The 22613-nt window shown below is 40.3% G+C and overlaps 1 protein-coding gene across 1 annotated transcript in view; it reads right to left on the reverse strand.

Moving 5' to 3' along the window:
* The window catches only part of OBSCN (obscurin, cytoskeletal calmodulin and titin-interacting RhoGEF), a 377067-nt gene that overhangs the window by 146600 nt on the left and 207854 nt on the right, over positions 1-22613 (reverse strand). The window contains exons 44-45 of the mRNA XM_078780751.1: positions 2984-3250; positions 2579-2845 (exon numbers count right to left, since the gene is read on the reverse strand). Of these exons, the coding sequence (XP_078636877.1) occupies positions 2579-2845; positions 2984-3250 (534 nt within the window). The remainder of the gene's footprint in view (positions 1-2578; positions 2846-2983; positions 3251-22613) is intronic.

The following is a 22613-nucleotide window of genomic DNA, read 5'->3' on the forward strand; positions in this document are numbered from 1 at the left end:
ATCAATCTACACTCAATACCCCATAACGACAAAGAGAAAACAGGATTTTAGAAAGTTTTGCAAATTTATTAAAAAGAAAAAACTGAAATATCACATTGACATAAGTATTCATACCCTTTGCTATGACACTTGAAATTTAGCTCAGGTGCCTCCAATTTCTCTTGATCATCTTTGAGATGTTTCTACACCTTGATTGGAGTCCACCTGTGGTAAATTCAATTGATTGGACATGATTTGGAAAGGCACACACCTGTCTGTATAAGGTCTCACAGCTGACAATGCTTATTAGAGCAAAAACCAAGCCATGAGGTCGAAGGAACTGCCTGCAGAGCTCAGAGACAGGATTGTGTCGAGGGACATAACTGGGGAAGCCGACAAAAAAATCTCTGCTGCATTGAAGGTTCCCAAGAGCACAATGGCCTCCATAATTCTTAAATGGAAGAAGTTTGGAACAACCAGGACTCTTCCTAGAGCTGGCCGCCGGCCAAACTGAGCAATCGGGGGAGAAGGGCCTTAAGAGAAGTGACCAAGAACCCGATGGTCACTCTGGCTGAGCTCCAGAGATTCTGTGTGGAGATGGGAGAAACTTCCAGAAGGACAATCATCACTGCAACACTCCACCGATCTGGGCTTTATGGCAGACCTCATGGCTTGGTTTTTGCTCTGATATGCATCGTCAGCTGTGAGACCTTATATAGACAGGTGTGTGCCTTTCCAAATCATGTCCAATCAATTGAATTTACCACAGGTGGACTCCAATCAAGGTGTAGAAACATCTCAAAGATGATCAAGAGAAATGGGAGGCACCTGAGCTAAATTTCAAGTGTCGTAGCAAAGGGTATGAATACTTATGTCAATGTGATATTTCAGTTTTTTCTTTTTAATAAATTTGCAAAACTTTCTAAAATCCTGTTTCTCTTTGTCATTATGGGGTATTGAGTGTAGATTGATGAGGGAAAAAATGAATATCAACGATTTCAGCATAAGGCTGTAACATAACAAAATGTGAAAAAAGTGAAGGGGTCTGAATACTTTCTGAATGCACTGCACAGTGTATAGTATCAGGTAACCTCCCAAATGAATGACCTTTGCGACCGAGGCACCATGGCCTGTTCCAAGTTCCGTTGCGGTTCCGTACGAGGTTCCACAAGGATAACGTACACCAAAAGGAGAATCAAAGTGTTTGTTGTTGTTGTTCTCTAATGGCCACTATTATCCCACCTTGTGGGGTCGGCCGGGGGAAGCTTGGACCAAGTCTTTCACGATTCGGCCCGGCCAAGCCTGGCATTTGCCTACTTAGGGCAGGAATTTGGCCTACTCTTTGTGAAGGATACCATGTGATCTTTAACGTCCACCAACCCATGCTGGCATACAGGACCCCCAGTTTAACATCCATCCGAGGGACGGCACACATTGGTGAATCACCCTGCTTGCGAAACACCGAACTGAGTTTATAGCTGTGTTGGGATTTGAACCCAGGTTAGAGAGCTTAAGTGAGTGTGCATACCTCTAGGCCATTCTGTCAGCCTAAAGGGAGAATCACAAAGGCTTACCTTCAAATAGAGTTCTTTATAAGTGGAATTCAAGTAGAGTGTTTTTCTCGATTCCCAAGAATTCCTCAAATTAAATTCCCACAGAGAGCACACAAAATGTCAGTCTATTCCTTGCTAGCTCGAACCAACATGGCGGAATTCAGAACACAAGGTTCAATTCAACGGCATAAGTTATTTTTTTATAGGTACCGGTACATTTATATCATGAAAGCAGATTGCACAAAAAGGTGAAAAAGTGATCTCGTGTTAAAAAAACAAAATTGCGTAAGTCATGTTGCCATGGCTTGCAAAAGCAGCTTGTGGAGTGCTCGCCAAATGGCTTAAGTACTCAAGTAAGCACTCCAACGAAACGGTTGATAAGGAACTGCTGGCTTGGAACGCGCAGCCGCAGGAGCCTTCACAGCGATCCCTCTGGTTAATTTTTTCGTTGCACTGTTTCAGCGGATTTCTCAGTAATTTCTTCACTCAGTATAATTTTCGAACAGAAAAAGTTGTTTAATGCTTGAAGAAGGAAGCACAAGTTCTAAGAATCGGTAACTACATGAACATTTTCAAATTTCACTCAATATGTTAACACTTATTGAGATCACGAGATCCGATCCTCGAATCTGAAATCATATTTCGATTATATACTGCACTCCAATTAGTCCATGAGAGTAGATCTTGTTTCCATGGAATGGGCATTTGAGTCGGCCGAATGAAAAGACCACTGCGAGGTGAAGTTGGGCTGACCAAGGATAAGTCATTCATGAAGGAAAGCCATTAATTATCTTCGAAAGGGGTGTTTAAATTTATCCAAATACCCAGTTTTTATTCCTGCACTCCCAAGAAGCTCCCTTGATTTTCAATGCAAAGTTTCGGACTGCTCGGTTTCATGGTTTTGGAGGTATGGAGGAGACACACACACACTGACATTTATTATTATGGATTTCTCTCCATCTCCCTTCTCTACTACCTTGCCCCCTTTATCATTTCTCATCTTCCCTCAATGATTCCCACATCCTCTTGTGAAATCTCCAACATACCTTGTACATCCAGCTTGGAGCTGCTATGATCATCCCCTGTGTCACACTGGTATGATCCAGCATCAGCCAACCGGAGGTCATGGATAATCAGGTTAGCAACGACTCCTTTGGTGTGCATCTCAAACTTTGTTCCACACTTGAGTGGAACCCCATTCTTTCGCCAAATGACTTCCCTTTTAGCTTTGGACAGGTTGCAGCTGAGTGTTAAATCTTCAAACTCCTCAGCTTTCTGGTCCTTCAGACCTTGTGTGATCAGCACAGGTGACTCTGCATAGTGGGGATTAGTTGCAGAAATAAGTAAAGCTAAAAGCGGTTTGCACACAAAAGTACCACAGGAAAGTGATTGTAAGTGGCATCTTCGATCCATTATTGTTAACTACTAAAACATTTGCAGCATCATCTTACCTTTCACAGTCAGTGAGGCCATGGTGTTATCATCTCCTGTCTCACAATAGTAAACTCCTGTGTCTTCAGGTTGTAGTTCTCGGATGACAAGACTTGCCTCATTGCCCTCCATCGTCATGTCATACTTGCTGCATGGATGAAGAAGTTCGCTTCCTTTTCTCCAAGCAACACTTTCGGCGGGCCTAGAAAGCTGACACCTCAAGGTGGCATTGCCCTGCTCTTCAACTTCCTGCTCCACCAAGCCTTCAAGCACCAGCACTCGGGCCTCTGTTGATGGAGCACAAATAATTCATCCAATTACATTATCACTATCAGACAACTGCAGAATATCTGCGTAATGTCATACATGACTACAAGACCTCAAACCCCCTACTCCTCCCCCCCCCCCCCACTCACCAATAGTCCTCAACCCTCCTCCCCCAAAGCCTCAAACTCCCCCTCCCAAGTTTACTTTGTCCCATCCTTCTCTCCCCCCCCCCCCCTCCCGACCCCCCCTCCCCCACCCCACCCCAAACCCCAACTTCATATACTCCCCATCTTAACATTCTCGTGCTCATAAGAGCAAAAGCACATTCCCACAGCAAAACAGAGGAATATTTAACGCTTTCCCCTCCCCTATCATATTTGGCAGAAACCCATCATGGTCACCTGTCCAACTCACAAACCCGTCATGGTCGCCTGTCCAACTCACAATCCTGCGAGGTGTCTGGAAACCCTGCAGTATTGCAACTCTACAGTGACCATGAGCAGGCTAATTATGCCAACAAACAATCCGAAACAAATTATCTTATTTTTGATGAGTATATAATAATAATACTAATAATGCATTTATTTTATACTAGGGCATGCCCGTACGTGGGTGCAATGCCCGTACGTGGGTACGTGGGTACGTGGGTGCGAGTACGGTGACAATCCCCCCCCCCTCTATTTACATGAAATGGTTTGGTTCATGAAATGTTTTGGTTCATTCGCAACGCCAAAGCGAACGGCGAACGCTTTACATGAAATGGTTTGGTCCATGAAATGTTTTGGTCCATTCGCAACGCCAAAGCGAACGGCGAACGGCTTGCGAGTACAGTGACAATCCCCCCCCTCTATTTACATGAAATGGTTTTAATTAGTTTTAAAACATAGTTTAACGCCAACATAGCGGCAACATAGTTTGCCAACGTGAAATAAATGAATACGCTCTCAAATGTGCCGTCCGAGGCAGAGTGTGTTCGCCACGTTCGGCACACGCGATAGCTCGCTGCTCTCTGATTGGTTGAATCGTTTTTTGGACATAGCTCGGTAAGTACTTGTCCGATTAATATGAAACCTTGAAAAGGCACATCCTCGGGTCCCCAGCAATATACCTGGCAAGTTTAAAGTATATCGGACCCGTGGTTGTCGAGAAACAGCGGTCACAAACAAACAAACAAACACACACACAGAGATTACTGGAATTATAGATAGATAGCGCTTTTCAGGAAGCCCAAAGACGCTTTGACAGAGTGCAAAACATAATGCATAGCAAAACATAAAAACAATTGCAAAAAAAGAAGAATCAATAGGGAAATATTCAAAGCACAAAGGAGGGAGAAGGAGAGGAGATAGTCAGGGGTTAGATGCTGTGGGTTAAATGTTGAATGCAGTGTTGAACAGGTGGGTCTTGAGTGATGTTTTGAATGTGGTGAGTGAGGAGGAGTCTCTGATGGTGTGAGGTAGCGAGTTCCAGAGGGTGGGAGCAGCGATGGAGAAGGCCCTGTCCCCCCAGGATCTAAATTTGGTCCGGATGGGGGGGGGGGGGTCAGGAGGTTGGTACCAGCAGAGCGGAGGTTGCGGGTGGGAGTGTTTCTGGAGAGGAGGTCAGCCAGGTAGGATGGGGCCAGGTTATGGAGGGCTTTGTAGGTCAAGAGGAGGATTTTGTACTGGATTCTCTGGGAGATGGGGAGCCAGTGAAGCTTGTAAAGGACGGGGGTGATGTGGTCACGGGTCCGGGAATGGGTGAGTAGACGGGCAGCGGAGTTCTGAATGTATTGGAGTTTATTGGTGATTGTTGAGGGTGAACCATAAAGGAGGCTATTGCAGTAGTCCAGACGGGAAGTGATGAAGGCGTGGATGAGGGTTTCTGCAGCCACGGAGGAGAGGGATGGACGGAGACGGGCGATGTTTTTCAGGTGAAAGAAGGCTGTCTTTGTGATCTGTTTAGTGTATTTGTCGAAGGAGAGGGTTTGGTCAAAGATGATGCCAAGATTCCGGATGTGAGGGGAGGTGGATACTGGGAAACCGTCGATGACAGAAACCGTCGAAACCCAAGAGAGGGCAAAGTTATGGGTGGACTTGGTGAGCGTTTTTGGGCCAATGATGATTATTTCAGATTTATCACAGTTAAGTTTGAGGAAGTTGATTTGAAGCCAGGATTTTATTTCAGTGATGCAGTTTGTCAGGATAGAGTGGGTGGCGGTGTAGATGGACTTGGTGGAGATGAAAAGCTGGATGTCATCAGCGAAGCAGTGGAATTGGAGACCATGACGGTGGATTAAGTGACCGAGGGGGGACAGGTAAAGGATGAAGAGGAGGGGGCCAAGAACTGAACCTTGGGGGACACTTTGGGGGAGGGGAGCAGTGGGGGATTTGCAGTTATTGATGGAGATGAACTGACGTCTGTCAGAGAGGTATGATTTAATCCAAGAGAGGGCAGTGCCGGTAATGTTAAAGGTGGTTTCAAGTCGGGTGAGGAGGATGGTGTGATCGATGGTGTCAAAGGCGGCGCTGAGGTCGAGGAGGACGAGAATGATGAGGTTGCCAGCGTCAGAGGAGAGGAGAAGGTCGTTGGTGATTTTGAGGAGAGCAGTTTCAGTACTGTGGTTGGAGCGGAATCCGGATTGGAATGTTTCATACAGGTTATTGGCAGAGAGGTGATGTTTGAGTTGAGTGGCTACAGCGCGTTCCAAAACCTTTGACAGAAAGGGTAGGTTGGAGATGGGTCTGAAGTTATTTAGGGTGTCAGGGTTTAGTCCAGGTTTTTTCAGAATGGGGGTAACAGCAGCAATTTTGAGGGATGGTGGGACGATGCCTGTAGACAGGGAGGAGTTTATTGTTGCAATGATAAGTGGAGAGAGAGCAGGAAGGGAGGCCTTGACAAAGCTGGAGGGGATGGGGTCAAGAGTGCAGGTGGCAGTTTTCATTCCGATGAGGAGTTCAGAGAGGTCAGTAGGGGAGACTGGGGAGAATTGAGACAGGGGATGGCAGGATAAGGGGGGGCAGGTGGTTTGAGGGGGAGCGGGTGCGGCGGTGGTCAAGCTGTTGTAGATGTTTTCAATTTTGCGTTGGAAGAATGAAAGGAAGGAGATGCAGTTGTCTATTGTGAATGACTGGGTGGTGGTGTTCAGGGGGCTGAGGAGTTTGTTTATTGTAGAGAAGAGTGCTTTTGGGTTTCCGGAGCCAGAGTGGATAATTTGAGAGTAGTAGGCGGAGCGGGCGCGGGAGAGGGCATCTTTATAGTGTTGTATGTGGTCCTTGTAGGCCTGGGAGTGAACAGTGAGACCTGTTTTATTGCGGAGTCTTTCAAGTTGGCGAGCACGAGTTTTCATCAGGCGGAGTTCAGGGGTAAACCAGGGAGCAGAATGGGTGAAAGAAACTGTTTTGGTTTTTATAGGCGCAAGTTGGTCATGGCAGGAGGAGAGAGTGTGGTTGTAGTAGTCAGTGAGGTCAGAAGGGGTGTGGAGGTCAACGAAGGGAGAAGTGGACATTTTTTCAGAGAGGGTCGATGAGAATGAGGTAGGTGAAAGAGCGTTTAGCTTACGGAAGTTGATAGTGCGATAATGCCTTGGTGCTGGGGTGGGGATGTTGATGGTCAGAGTGATGGCTAGGTGGTCAGAGAGAGTGAGGTCGGAGCCAGAGAGATGGTGCAAAATTAGTCCAGTAGAGCAGACAAGGTCCAAAATGTGACCACGGTTATGGGTAGGAAAGTTGACATGTTGAGTGAGGTTAAAGCAGGTGAGTAAATCAGTGAAGTCAGTGGTTAGCGTGGAGTCAGTGGAGTCCATGTGGATATTGAAATCACCAAGGAGGAGGATTGAGGGGGAGAGGGAACATAGCTGGGTCAGAAAGTAGGAGAAGTCAGACAGGAATGATGGGTGTGGTTTGGGAGGGCGGTAGACAACAGCCATGACTGACTGTGTGTGACCAGAGAGTTTAAAAGCCAGGTGTTCAAATGATGGAGCAGATGAGATGGAGATGAGGTTGGTCTTGATGTCTTGTCGGTGAATAACGGCAATTCCACCACCTCGGCCCTCCGAGCGTGGTTTATTGATGTAAGAATATCCATTGGGTGTGGTGAGGTTGAGCGTGTAGTAGTCCAGTGGTTGTTGCCAGGTCTCAGTGAGACAGAGAAAGTCCAGTTTATTTTCCAGGATGTAGTCGTTCAGGATGAGGCATTTGTTGTTGAGGGACCGGGTATTGAACAGGGTGAGCTTGATGTTGTTTTGTACGGCGGGTATGAATCCAGGTGATTTGGCCAGGGTTCGCAGACAGGAGGTGCGATTTTGTGCGTTGTTGTGACCAGGTGTGTTGGGACGATGAGTGGGAGTGCGCTGAGCCGACCAGAGGATGGGGATGGAGTGACCTGATTGTAAATAAACAAACTTACGACCGGAGCCACGGTGAATGCACCTGGGTCGACGCAGGAGTCCATTCGATTTGATTGCAGAGATGCATGATGGGGTGGAGCGGGTTTTAAGCAGCAGAAGCCTTGCGGCGGAGTACCGCAGAGCCATGCCAGCAGGAGCGAAGGGACGAGCATGAGGCCAAGGGTGAGGAGGCGAAACAATCGTCACAACCCACGGGAGTGGGCCCGAGGAAACAGCGAAGGAGCCGAGCAGGTGAAGCCAGGAGCAGAGCCGGGACCATGCAGAGGGCAGACAGGAGCGAAGAGACGAGCACGAGGCCAAGGTTGAGGAAGCAAAGCGGCAAATGCAGCGGCAAACGACCGCCGCCGCTAATCAAGATCACGGCGGCAAACCGCCACCACCGCCGCTGCAAACAATGGGCACAACCCACGAGAGTGAGCCCGAGGAAACAGCGAAGGAGCCGAGCAGGTGAAGCCAGGAGCAGCAGAGCAGAGCCGGGACCATGCAGAGGGCAGACTCAATGGCCAAAAATCCGCCACGACCACCAGGAAAGCAAGATACGGACAATGGTCCAGTCAGAGAAGCGGCGAGCAAGTGACGCCAGGGTCCTCTCACGACCGGACCGGAAAATGATATACATGTATATATATATATATACATATTATATATATATATATATATATATATATATATATATATATATATATATATATATATATATATATATATATATATATATATATATATGTATATCTGTGCAGTGTCTGTGTTGTCTTGTCACTGAACTACTCCCTCAAACTTTTGTGAAATCGTACCGAACTTGTGGTATGCACCTATCTCTCCCGTGTGTATGTCCTCAGGGTATTTTGTTTGAAATTGTTAAAATAAAATAAAAATTGAATTATTTTTTTGAAACTTTTTTTTTTTGTCAACTGAAATCTTCAACTTCAATTATTTATCAAATGTGATATCACGTATATTACAAATACATTTGTGCAAAATAATTGTGTATTATGATTGGTGTAAATCATGACAAAACAGCAACTCAGGTACAGACATCTATCTACATATCTACCTATCTGGGCAGTGTGTTGTCACTGAACTACTCCCTCAAACTTTTGTTTCCGTGGTTGTGAGGTGTTTTGAATTACGTGGTGGTGAGCTGTTTTTAATTATGTGGTTGTGAGGTGTTTTTAATTATGTGGTGGTAAGGTGTTTTTAATTATGTGGTGGTGAGGTGTTTTTAATTATGTGGTGGTGAGGTGTTTTTAATTATGTGATGGTGAGGTGTTTTTAATTATGTGGTGGTGAGGTGTTTTTAACTACATGGTGCTGAGGTGTTTTTAATTTCTTGGTGGTGAGGTGTTTTTAATGTCTTGATGGTGAGGTGTTTTTAATTTCTTGGTGGTGAGGTGTTTTTTATTATGTGGTCATGAGGTGTTTGTAATTACAGGGTGCTGAGGTGTTTTTAATTTCTTGGTGGTGAGGTGTTTTTAATTTCTTGGTGGTGAGGTGTTTTTAATTATGTGGTGGTGAGGTGTTTGTAATTACAGGGTGCTGAGGTGTTTTTAATTTCTAGGTGGTGAGGTGTTTTTAATTTCTTGGTGGTGAGGTGTTTTTAATTATGTGGTGGTGATGTGTTTTTAATTACATGGTGCTGAGGTGTTTTTAATTTCTTGGTGGTGAGGTGTTTTTAGTTACTTGGTGGTGAGGTGTTTTTAATTATGTGGTGGTGAGGTGTTTTTAATTACATGGTGGTGAGGTGTTTTTAATTATGTGGTGGTGAGGTGTGTTTAATTACATGGTGCTGAGGTGTTTTTAATTTCTTGGTGGTGAGGTGTTTTTAATTACTTGGTGGTGAGGTGTTTTTAATTTCTTGGTGGTGAGGTGTTTTTAATTTATTGGTGGTGAGGTGTTTTTAATTTCTTGGTGGTGAGGTGTTTTTAATTATGTGGTGGTGAGGTGTTTTTAATTACATGGTGCTGAGGTGATTTTAATTTCTTGGTGGTGAGGTGTTTTTAATTTATTAGTGGTGAGGTGTTTTTAATTTATTGGTGGTGAGGTGTTTTTAATTTCTTGGTGGTGAGGTGTTTTTAGTTACTTGGTGGTGAGGTGTTTTTAATTATGTGGTGGTGAGGTGTTTTAATTACATGGTGGTGAGGTGTTTTTAATTATGTGGTGGTGAGGTGTGTTTAATTACATGGTGCTGAGGTGTTTTTAATTTCTTGGTGTTGAGGTGTTTTTAATGATGTGGTGGTGAGGTGTTTTTAATTTCTTGGTGGTGAGGTGTTTTTAATTTCTTGGTGGTGAGGTGTTTTTAATTTCTTGGTGGTGAGGTGTTTTTAATTACTTGGTGGTGAAGTGTTTTTCATTACTTGGTGGTGAGGTGTTTTTAATTACTTGGTGGTGAGGTGTTTTTAATTACTTGGTGGTGAGGTGTTTTTAATTACTTGGTGGTGAGGTGTTTTTAATTTCTTGGTGGTGAGGTGTTTTTAATTACTTGGTGGTGAGGTGTTTTTAATTACTTGGTGGTGAGGTGTTTTTAATGACTTGGTGGTGAGGTGTTTTTAATTATGTGGTGGTGAGGTGTTTTTAATTTCTTGGTGGTGAGGTGTTTTTAATTTCTTGGTGGTGAGGTGTTTTTAATTTCTTGGTGGTGAGGTGTTTTTAATTACATGGTGGTGAGGTGTTTTTAATTATGTGGTGGTGTGGTGTTTTTAATTACTTGGTGGTGAGGTGTTTTTAATTTCTTGGTGGTGAGGTGTTTTTAATTACTTGGTGGTGAGGTGTTTTTAATTACGTGGTGGTGAGGTGTTTTTAATTACGTGGTGGTGAGGTGTTTTTAATTTCTTGGTGGTGAGGTGTTTTTAATTTCTTGGTGGTGAGGTGTTTTTAATTTCTTGGTGGTGATGTGTTTTTAATTACTTGGTGGTGAGGTGTTTTTAATTATGTGGTGGTGAGGTGTTTTTAATTATGTGGTGCTGGGGTGTTTTTAATTTCTTGGTGGTGAAGTATTTTTAATTTCTTGGTGGTGAGATGTTTTTAATTACATGGTGGTGAGGTGTTTTGAATTACTTGGTGGTGAGGTGTTTTTATTACATGGTGCTGAGGTGTTTTTAATTTCTTGGTGGTGAGGTGTTTTTAATTTCTTGGTGGTGAGGTGTTTTTAATTTCTTGGTGGTGAGGTGTTTTTAATTTCTTGGTGGTGAGGTGTTTTGAATTACATGGTGCTGAGGTGTTTTAAATTTCTTGGGGGTGGTGAGGTGTTTTTAATTATGTGGTGGTGAGGTGTTTTTAATTTTTTGGTGGTGAGGTGTTTTTAATTACATGGTGCTGAGGTGTTTTTAATTACATGGTGCTGAGGTGTTTTAAATTTCTTGGTGGTGAGGTGTTTTAATTATGTGGTGGTGAGGTGTTTTTAATTATGTGGTGGTGAGGTGTTTTTAATTATGTGGTGCTGAGGTGTTTTTAATTATGTAGTGCTGGGGTGTTTTTAATTTCTTGGTGGTGAGGCATTTTTAATTTCTTGGTGGTGAGGTGTTTTTCATGACATGGTGCTGAGGTGTTTTTAATTACATGGTGGTGAGGTGTTTTGAATTACTTGGTGGTGAGGTGTTTTGAATTACATGGTGCTGAGGTGTTTTTAATTTCTTGGTGGTCAGGTGTTTTAAATTTCTTGGTGGTGAAGTGTTTTTCATTACTTGGTGGTGAGGTGTTTTTAATTACTTGGTGGTGAGGTGTTTTTAATTTCTTGGTGGTGAGGTGTTTTTCATTTCTTGGTGGTGAGGTGTTTTTAATTACTTGGTGGTGAAGTGTTTTTCATTACTTGGTGGTGAGGTGTTTTTAATTACTTGGTGGTGAGGTGTTTTTAATTTCTTGGTGGTGAGGTGTTTTTCATTTCTTGGTGGTGAGGTGTTTTTAATTACTTGGTGGTGAAGTGTTTTTCATTACTTGGTGGTGAGGTGTTTTTAATTACTTGGTGGTGAGGTGTTTTTAATTACTTGGTGGTGAGGTGTTTTTAATTTCTTGGTGTTGAGGTGTTTTTAATTACTTGGTGGTGAGGTGTTTTTAATTACTTGGTGGTGAGGTGTTTTTAATTACGTGGTGTTGAGGTGTTTTTAATTTCTTGGTGGTGAGGTGTTTTTAATTTCTTGGTGGTGAGGTGTTTTTAATTTCTTGGTGGTGATGTGTTTTTAATTACTTGGTGGTGAGGTGTTTTTAATTACGTGGTGGTGAGGTGTTTTTAATTTCTTGGTGGTGAGGTGTTTTTAATTTCTTGGTGGTGAGGTGTTTTTAATTACGTGGTGGTGAGGTGTTTTTAATTACATGGTGGTGAGGTGTTTTTAATTACATGGTGCTGAGGTGTTTTTAATTACATGGTGCTGAGGTGTTTTAGATTTCTTGGTGGTGAGGTGTTTTAATTATGTGGTGGTGAGGTGTTTTTAATTATGTGGTGGTGAGGTGTTTCTTAATTATGGGGTGCTGAGGTGTTTTTAATTACATCGTGCTGAGGTGTTTTAGATTTCTTGGTGGTGAGGTGTTTTAATTATGTGGTGGTGAGGTGTTTTTAGTTATGTGGTGGTGAGGTGTTTTTAATTATGTGGTGGTGAGGTGTTTTTAATTATGTGGTGCTGAGGTGTTTTTAATTATGTGGTGCTGAGGTGTTTTTAATTATGTGGTGCTAGGGTGTTTTTAATTTCTTGGTGGTGAGGTGTTTTTTATTATGTGGTCATGAGGTGTTTGTAATTACAGGGTGCTGAGGTGTTTTTAATTTCTTGGTGGTGAGGTGTTTTTAATTTCTTGGTGGTGAGGTGTTTTTAATTATGTGGTGGTGAGGTGTTTGTAATTACAGGGTGCTGAGGTGTTTTTAATTTCTAGGTGGTGAGGTGTTTTTAATTTCTTGGTGGTGAGGTGTTTTTAATTATGTGGTGGTGATGTGTTTTTAATTACATGGTGCTGAGGTGTTTTTAATTTCTTGGTGGTGAGGTGTTTTTAGTTACTTGGTGGTGAGGTGTTTTTAATTATGTGGTGGTGAGGTGTTTTTAATTACATGGTGGTGAGGTGTTTTTAATTATGTGGTGGTGAGGTGTGTTTAATTACATGGTGCTGAGGTGTTTTTAATTTCTTGGTGGTGAGGTGTTTTTAATTACTTGGTGGTGAGGTGTTTTTAATTTCTTGGTGGTGAGGTGTTTTTAATTTATTGGTGGTGAGGTGTTTTTAATTTCTTGGTGGTGATGTGTTTTTAATTATGTGGTGGTGAGGTGTTTTTAATTACATGGTGCTGAGGTGATTTTAATTTCTTGGTGGTGAGGTGTTTTTAATTTATTAGTGGTGAGGTGTTTTTAATTTCTTGGTGGTGAGGTGTTTTTAATTATGTGGTGGTGAGGTGTTTTAATTACATGGTGGTGAGGTGTTTTTAATTATGTGGTGGTGAGGTGTGTTTAATTACATGGTGCTGAGGTGTTTTTAATTTCTTGGTGTTGAGGTGTTTTTAATGATGTGGTGGTGAGGTGTTTTTAATTTCTTGGTGGTGAGGTGTTTTTAATTTCTTGGTGGTGAGGTGTTTTTCATTTCTTGGTGGTGAGGTGTTTTTAATTACTTGGTGGTGAAGTGTTTTTCATTACTTGGTGGTGAGGTGTTTTTAATTACTTGGTGGTGAGGTGTTTTTAATTACTTGGTGGTGAGGTGTTTTTAATTTCTTGGTGGTGAGGTGTTTTTAATTACTTGGTGGTGAGGTGTTTTTAATGACTTGGTGGTGAGGTGTTTTTAATGACTTGGTGGTGAGGTGTTTTTAATTATGTGGTGGTGAGGTGTTTTTAATTTCTTGGTGGTGAGGTGTTTTTAATTTCTTGGTGGTGAGGTGTTTTTAATTTCTTGGTGGTGAGGTGTTTTTAATTACATGGTGGTGAGGTGTTTTTAATTATGTGGTGGTGTGGTGTTTTTAATTACTTGGTGGTGAGGTGTTTTTAATTTCTTGGTGGTGAGGTGTTTTTAATTACTTGGTGGTGAGGTGTTTTTAATTACTTGGTGGTGAGGTGTTTTTAATTACGTGGTGGTGAGGTGTTTTTAATTTCTTGGTGGTGAGGTGTTTTTAATTTCTTGGTGGTGAGGTGTTTTTAATTTCTTGGTGGTGATGTGTTTTTAATTATGTGGTGGTGAGGTGTTTTTAATTACATGGTGCTGAGGTGATTTTAATTTCTTGGTGGTGAGGTGTTTTTAATTTATTAGTGGTGAGGTGTTTTTAATTTCTTGGTGGTGAGGTGTTTTTAATTTCTTGGTGGTGAGGTGTTTTTAGTTACTTGGTGGTGAGGTGTTTTTAATTATGTGGTGGTGAGGTGTTTTAATTACATGGTGGTGAGGTGTTTTTAATTATGTGGTGGTGAGGTGTGTTTAATTACATGGTGCTGAGGTGTTTTTAATTTCTTGGTGTTGAGGTGTTTTTAATGATGTGGTGGTGAGGTGTTTTTAATTTCATGGTGGTGAGGTGTTTTTAATTTCTTGGTGGTGAGGTGTTTTTCATTTCTTGGTGGTGAGGTGTTTTTAATTACTTGGTGGTGAAGTGTTTTTCATTACTTGGTGGTGAGGTGTTTTTAATTACTTGGTGGTGAGGTGTTTTTAATTACTTGGTGGTGAGGTGTTTTTAATTTCTTGGTGGTGAGGTGTTTTTAATTACTTGGTGGTGAGGTGTTTTTAATGACTTGGTGGTGAGGTGTTTTTAATGACTTGGTGGTGAGGTGTTTTTAATTATGTGGTGATGAGGTGTTTTTAATTTCTTGGTGGTGAGGTGTTTTTAATTTCTTGGTGGTGAGGTGTTTTTAATTTCTTGGTGGTGAGGTGTTTTTAATTACATGGTGGTGAGGTGTTTTTAATTATGTGGTGGTGTGGTGTTTTTAATTACTTGGTGGTGAGGTGTTTTTAATTTCTTGGTGGTGAGGTGTTTTTAATTACTTGGTGGTGAGGTGTTTTTAATTACTTGGTGGTGAGGTGTTTTTAATTACGTGGTGGTGAGGTGTTTTTAATTTCTTGGTGGTGAGGTGTTTTTAATTTCTTGGTGGTGAGGTGTTTTTAATTTCTTGGTGGTGATGTGTTTTTAATTACTTGGTGGTGAGGTGTTTTTAATTACGTGGTGGTGAGGTGTTTTTAATTTCTTGGTGGTGAGGTGTTTTTAATTTCTTGGTGGTGAGGTGTTTTTAATTACGTGGTGGTGAGGTGTTTTTAATTATGTGGTGGTGAGGTGTTTTTAATTATGTGGTGGTGAGGTGTTTTTAATTATGTGGTGCTGGGGTGTTTTTAATTTCTTGGTGGTGAGGTGTTTTTAATTACGTGGTGGTGAGGTGTTTTTAATTACATGGTGGTGAGGTGTTTTTAATTACATGGTGCTGAGGTGTTTTTAATTACATGGTGCTGAGGTGTTTTAGATTTCTTGGTGGTGAGGTGTTTTAATTATGTGGTGGTGAGGTGTTTTTAATTATGTGGTGGTGAGGTGTTTCTTAATTATGGGGTGCTGAGGTGTTTTTAATTACATCGTGCTGAGGTGTTTTAGATTTCTTGGTGGTGAGGTGTTTTAATTATGTGGTGGTGAGGTGTTTTTAGTTATGTGGTGGTGAGGTGTTTTTAATTATGTGGTGGTGAGGTGTTCTTAATTATGTGGTGCTGAGGTGTTTTTAATTATGTGGTGCTGAGGTGTTTTTAATTATGTGGTGCTAGGGTGTTTTTAATTTCTTGGTGGTGAGGTGTTTTTTATTATGTGGTCATGAGGTGTTTGTAATTACAGGGTGCTGAGGTGTTTTTAATTTCTTGGTGGTGAGGTGTTTTTAATTTCTTGGTGGTGAGGTGTTTTTTATTATGTGGTCATGAGGTGTTTGTAATTACAGGGTGCTGAGGTGTTTTTAATTTCTTGGTGGTGAGGTGTTTTTAATTTCTTGGTGGTGAGGTGTTTTTAGTTACTTGGTGGTGAGGTGTTTTTAATTATGTGGTGGTGAGGTGTTTTAATTACATGGTGGTGAGGTGTTTTTAATTATGTGGTGGTGAGGTGTGTTTAATTACATGGTGCTGAGGTGTTTTTAATTTCTTGGTGTTGAGGTGTTTTTAATGATGTGGTGGTGAGGTGTTTTTAATTTCTTGGTGGTGAGGTGTTTTTAATTTCTTGGTGGTGAGGTGTTTTTCATTTCTTGGTGGTGAGGTGTTTTTAATTACTTGGTGGTGAAGTGTTTTTCATTACTTGGTGGTGAGGTGTTTTTAATTACTTGGTGGTGAGGTGTTTTTAATTACTTGGTGGTGAGGTGTTTTTAATTTCTTGGTGGTGAGGTGTTTTTAATTACTTGGTGGTGAGGTGTTTTTAATGACTTGGTGGTGAGGTGTTTTTAATGACTTGGTGGTGAGGTGTTTTTAATTATGTGGTGGTGAGGTGTTTTTAATTTCTTGGTGGTGAGGTGTTTTTAATTTCTTGGTGGTGAGGTGTTTTTAATTTCTTGGTGGTGAGGTGTTTTTAATTACATGGTGGTGAGGTGTTTTTAATTATGTGGTGGTGTGGTGTTTTTAATTACTTGGTGGTGAGGTGTTTTTTATTATGTGGTCATGAGGTGTTTGTAATTACAGGGTGCTGAGGTGTTTTTAATTACGTGGTGGTGAGGTGTTTTTAATTTCTTGGTGGTGAGGTGTTTTTAATTTCTTGGTGGTGAGGTGTTTTTAATTTCTTGGTGGTGATGTGTTTTTAATTATGTGGTGGTGAGGTGTTTTTAATTACATGGTGCTGAGGTGATTTTAATTTCTTGGTGGTGAGGTGTTTTTAATTTATTAGTGGTGAGGTGTTTTTAATTTCTTGGTGGTGAGGTGTTTTTAATTTCTTGGTGGTGAGGTGTTTTTAGTTACTTGGTGGTGAGGTGTTTTTAATTATGTGGTGGTGAGGTGTTTTAATTACATGGTGGTGAGGTGTTTTTAATTATGTGGTGGTGAGGTGTGTTTAATTACATGGTGCTGAGGTGTTTTTAATTTCTTGGTGTTGAGGTGTTTTTAATGATGTGGTGGTGAGGTGTTTTTAATTTCTTGGTGGTGAGGTGTTTTTAATTTCTTGGTGGTGAGGTGTTTTTAATTTCTTGGTGGTGAGGTGTTTTTCATTTCTTGGTGGTGAGGTGTTTTTAATTACTTGGTGGTGAAGTGTTTTTCATTACTTGGTGGTGAGGTGTTTTTAATTACTTGGTGGTGAGGTGTTTTTAATTACTTGGTGGTGAGGTATTTTTAATTTCTTGGTGGTGAGGTGTTTTTAATTACTTGGTGGTGAGGTGTTTTTAATGAATTGGTGGTGAGGTGTTTTTAATGACTTGGTGGTGAGGTGTTTTTAATTATGTGGTGGTGAGGTGTTTTTAATTTCTTGGTGGTGAGGTGTTTTTAATTTCTTGGTGGTGAGGTGTTTTTAATTTCTTGGTGGTGAGGTGTTTTTAATTACATGGTGGTGAGGTGTTTTTAATTATGTGGTGGTGTGGTGTTTTTAATTACTTGGTGGTGAGGTGTTTTTAATTTCTTGGTGGTGAGGTGTTTTTAATTACTTGGTGGTGAGGTGTTTTTAATTACTTGGTGGTGAGGTGTTTTTAATTACGTGGTGGTGAGGTGTTTTTAATTTCTTGGTGGTGAGGTGTTTTTAATTTCTTGGTGGTGAGGTGTTTTAATTTCTTGGTGGTGATGTGTTTTTAATTACTTGGTGGTGAGGTGTTTTTAATTACGTGGTGGTGAGGTGTTTTTAATTTCTTGGTGGTGAGGTGTTTTTAATTTCTTGGTGGTGAGGTGTTTTTAATTACGTGGTGGTGAGGTGTTTTTAATTATGTGGTGGTGAGGTGTTTTTAATTACATGGTGGTGAGGTGTTTTTAATTACATGGTGCTGAGGTGTTTTTAATTACATGGTGCTGAGGTGTTTTAGATTTCTTGGTGGTGAGGTGTTTTAATTATGTGGTGGTGAGGTGTTTTTAATTATGTGGTGGTGAGGTGTTTCTTAATTATGGGGTGCTGAGGTGTTTTTAATTACATCGTGCTGAGGTGTTTTAGATTTCTTGGTGGTGAGGTGTTTTAATTATGTGGTGGTGAGGTGTTTTTAGTTATGTGGTGGTGAGGTGTTTTTAATTATGTGGTGGTGAGGTGTTCTTAATTATGTGGTGCTGAGGTGTTTTTAATTATGTGGTGCTGAGGTGTTTTTAATTATGTGGTGCTAGGGTGTTTTTAATTTCTTGGTGGTGAGGTGTTTTTTATTATGTGGTCATGAGGTGTTTGTAATTACAGGGTGCTGAGGTGTTTTTAATTTCTTGGTGGTGAGGTGTTTTTAATTTCTTGGTGGTGAGGTGTTTTTTATTATGTGGTCATGAGGTGTTTGTAATTACAGGGTGCTGAGGTGTTTTTAATTTCTTGGTGGAGAGCTGTTTTTAATTTCTTGGTGGTGAGGTGTTTTTAATTATGTGGTGGTGAGGTGTTTGTAATTACAGGGTGCTGAGGTGTTTTTAATTTCTAGGTGGTGAGGTGTTTTTCATTTCTTGGTGGTGAGGTGTTTTTAATTATGTGGTGGTGATGTGTTTTTAATTACATGGTGCTGAGGTGTTTTTAATTTCTTGGTGGTGAGGTGTTTTTAGTTACTTGGTGGTGAGGTGTTTTTAATTATGTGGTGGTGAGGTGTTTTTAATTACATGATGGTGAGGTGTTTTTATTTATGTGGTGGTGAGGTGTGTTTAATTACATGGTGCTGAGGTGTTTTTAATTTCTTGGTGGTGAGGTGTTTTTAATTACTTGGTGGTGAGGTGTTTTTAATTTATTGGTGGTGAGGTGTTTTTAATTTATTGGTGGTGAGGTGTTTTTAATTTCTTGGTGGTGAGGTGTTTTTAATTATGTGGTGGTGAGGTGTTTTTAATTACATGGTGCTAAGGTGATTTTAATTTCTTGGTGGTGAGGTGTTTTTAATTTATTAGTGGTGAGGTGTTTTTAATTTCTTGGTGGTGAGGTGTTTTTAATTTCTTGGTGGTGAGGTGTTTTTAGTTACTTGGTGGTGAGGTGTTTTTAATTATGTGGTGGTGAAGTGTTTTAATTACATGGTGGTGAGGTGTTTTTAATTATGTGGTGGTGAGGTGTGTTTAATTACATGGTGCTGAGGTGTTTTTAATTTCTAGGTGTTGAGGTGTTTTTAATGATGTGGTGGTGAGGTGTTTTTAATTTCTTGGTGGTGAGGTGTTTTTAATTTCTTGGTGGTGAGGTGTTTTTCATTTCTTGGTGGTGAGGTGTTTTTAATTACTTGGTGGTGAAGTGTTTTTCATTACTTGGTGGTGAGGTGTTTTTAATTACTTGGTGGTGAGGTGCTTTTAATTACTTGGTGGTGAGGTGTTTTTAATTTCTTGGTGGTGAGGTGTTTTTAATTACTTGGTGGTGAGGTGTTTTTAATGACTTGGTGGTGAGGTGTTTTTAATGACTTGGTGGTGAGGTGTTTTTAATTATGTGGTGGTGAGGTGTTTTTAATTTCTTGGTGGTGAGGTGTTTTTAATTTCTTGGTGGTGAGGTGTTTTTAATTTCTTGGTGGTGAGGTGTTTTTAATTACATGGTGGTGAGGTGTTTTTAATTATGTGGTGGTGTGGTGTTTTTAATTACTTGGTGGTGAGGTGTTTTTAATTTCTTGGTGTTGAGGTGTTTTTAATTACTTGGTGGTGAGGTGTTTTTAATTACTTGGTGGTGAGGTGTTTTTAATTACGTGGTGTTGAGGTGTTTTTAATTTCTTGGTGGTGAGGTGTTTTTAATTTCTTGGTGGTGAGGTGTTTTTAATTTCTTGGTGGTGATGTGTTTTTAATTACTTGGTGGTGAGGTGTTTTTAATTACGTGGTGGTGAGGTGTTTTTAATTTCTTGGTGGTGAGGTGTTTTTAATTTCTTGGTGGTGAGGTGTTTTTAATTACGTGGTGGTGAGGTGTTTTTAATTACATGGTGGTGAGGTGTTTTTAATTACATGGTGCTGAGGTGTTTTTAATTACATGGTGCTGAGGTGTTTTAGATTTCTTGGTGGTGAGGTGTTTTAATTATGTGGTGGTGAGGTGTTTTTAATTATGTGGTGGTGAGGTGTTTCTTAATTATGGGGTGCTGAGGTGTTTTTAATTACATCGTGCTGAGGTGTTTTAGATTTCTTGCTGGTGAGGTGTTTTAATTATGTGGTGGTGAGGTGTTTTTAGTTATGTGGTGGTGAGGTGTTTTTAATTATGTGGTGGTGAGGTGTTTTTAATTATGTGGTGCTGAGGTGTTTTTAATTATGTGGTGCTGAGGTGTTTTTAATTATGTGGTGCTAGGGTGTTTTTAATTTCTTGGTGGTGAGGTGTTTTTTATTATGTGGTCATGAGGTGTTTGTAATTACAGGGTGCTGAGGTGTTTTTAATTTCTTGGTGGTGAGGTGTTTTTAATTTCTTGGTGGTGAGGTGTTTTTAATTATGTGGTGGTGAGGTGTTTGTAATTACAGGGTGCTGAGGTGTTTTTAATTTATAGGTGGTGAGGTGTTTTTAATTTCTTGGTGGTGAGGTGTTTTTAATTATGTGGTGGTGATGTGTTTTTAATTACATGGTGCTGAGGTGTTTTTAATTTCTTGGTGGTGAGGTGTTTTTAGTTACTTGGTGGTGAGGTGTTTTTAATTATGTGGTGGTGAGGTGTTTTTAATTACATGGTGGTGAGGTGTTTTTAATTATGTGGTGGTGAGGTGTGTTTAATTACATGGTGCTGAGGTGTTTTTAATTTCTTGGTGGTGAGGTGTTTTTAATTACCTGGTGGTGAGGTGTTTTTAATTTCTTGGTGGTGAGGTGTTTTTAATTTATTGGTGGTGAGGTGTTTTTAATTTCTTGGTGGTGATGTGTTTTTAATTATGTGGTGGTGAGGTGTTTTTAATTACATGGTGCTGAGGTGATTTTAATTTCTTGGTGGTGAGGTGTTTTTAATTTATTAGTGGTGAGGTGTTTTTAATTTCTTGGTGGTGAGGTGTTTTTAATTTCTTGGTGGTGAGGTGTTTTTAGTTACTTGGTGGTGAGGTGTTTTTAATTATGTGGTGGTGAGGTGTTTTAATTACATGGTGGTGAGGTGTTTTTAATTATGTGGTGGTGAGGTGTGTTTAATTACATGGTGCTGAGGTGTTTTTAATTTCTTGGTGTTGAGGTGTTTTTAATGATGTGGTGGTGAGGTGTTTTTAATTTCTTGGTGGTGAGGTGTTTTTAATTTATTGGTGGTGAGGTGTTTTTCATTTCTTGGTGGTGAGGTGTTTTTAATTACTTGGTGGTGAAGTGTTTTTCATTACTTGGTGGTGAGGTGTTTTTAATTACTTGGTGGTGAGGTGTTTTTAATTACTTGGTGGTGAGGTGTTTTTAATTTCTTGGTGGTGAGGTGTTTTTAATTACTTGGTGGTGAGGTGTTTTTAATGACTTGGTGGTGAGGTGTTTTTAATGACTTGGTGGTGAGGTGTTTTTAATTATGTGGTGGTGAGGTGTTTTTAATTTCTTGGTGGTGAGGTGTTTTTAATTTCTTGGTGGTGAGGTGTTTTTAATTTATTGGTGGTGAGGTGTTTTTAATTACATGGTGGTGAGGTGTTTTTAATTATGTGGTGGTGTGGTGTTTTTAATTACTTGGTGGTGAGGTGTTTTTAATTTCTTGGTGGTGAGGTGTTTTTAATTACTTGGTGGTGAGGTGTTTTTAATTACTTGGTGGTGAGGTGTTTTTAATTACGTGGTGGTGAGGTGTTTTTAATTTCTTGGTGGTGAGGTGTTTTTAATTTCTTGGTGGTGATGTGTTTTTAATTATGTGGTGGTGAGGTGTTTTTAATTACATGGTGCTGAGGTGATTTTAATTTCTTGGTGGTGAGGTGTTTTTAATTTATTAGTGGTGAGGTGTTTTTAATTTCTTGGTGGTGAGGTGTTTTTAATTTCTTGGTGGTGAGGTGTTTTTAGTTACTTGGTGGTGAGGTGTTTTTAATTATGTGGTGGTGAGGTGTTTTAATTACATGGTGGTGAGGTGTTTTTAATTATGTGGTGGTGAGGTGTGTTTAATTACATGATGCTGAGGTGTTTTTAATTTCTTGGTGTTGAGGTGTTTTTAATGATGTGGTGGTGAGGTGTTTTTAATTTCTTGGTGGTGAGGTGTTTTTAATTTCTTGGTGGTGAGGTGTTTTTCATTTCTTGGTGGTGAGGTGTTTTTAATTACTTGGTGGTGAAGTGTTTTTCATTACTTGGTGGTGAGGTGTTTTTAATTACTTGGTGGTGAGGTGTTTTTAATTACTTGGTGGTGAGGTGTTTTTAATTTCTTGGTGGTGAGGTGTTTTTAATTACTTGGTGGTGAGGTGTTTTTAATGACTTGGTGGTGAGGTGTTTTTAATGACTTGGTGGTGAGGTGTTTTTAATTATGTGGTGGTGAGGTGTTTTTAATTTCTTGGTGGTGAGGTGTTTTTAATTTCTTGGTGGTGAGGTGTTTTTAATTTCTTGGTGGTGAGGTGTTTTTAATTACATGGTGGTGAGGTGTTTTTAATTATGTGGTGGTGAGGTGTGTTTAATTACATGGTGCTGAGGTGTTTTTAATTTCTTGGTGGTGAGGTGTTTTTAATTACTTGGTGGTGAGGTGTTTTTAATTTATTGGTGGTGAGGTGTTTTTAATTTATTGGTGGTGAGGTGTTTTTAATTTCTTGGTGGTGAGGTGTTTTTAATTATGTGGTGGTGAGGTGTTTTTAATTACATGGTGCTAAGGTGATTTTAATTTCTTGGTGGTGAGGTGTTTTTAATTTATTAGTGGTGAGGTGTTTTTAATTTCTTGGTGGTGAGGTGTTTTTAATTTCTTGGTGGTGAGGTGTTTTTAGTTACTTGGTGGTGAGGTGTTTTTAATTATGTGGTGGTGAAGTGTTTTAATTACATGGTGGTGAGGTGTTTTTAATTATGTGGTGGTGAGGTGTGTTTAATTACATGGTGCTGAGGTGTTTTTAATTTCTAGGTGTTGAGGTGTTTTTAATGATGTGGTGGTGAGGTGTTTTTAATTTCTTGG

Source organism: Myxine glutinosa, chromosome 6, assembly GCF_964187855.1.
Source record: "Myxine glutinosa chromosome 6, kmMyxGlut1.1, whole genome shotgun sequence".
Taxonomy (NCBI): domain Eukaryota; kingdom Metazoa; phylum Chordata; class Myxini; order Myxiniformes; family Myxinidae; genus Myxine; species Myxine glutinosa.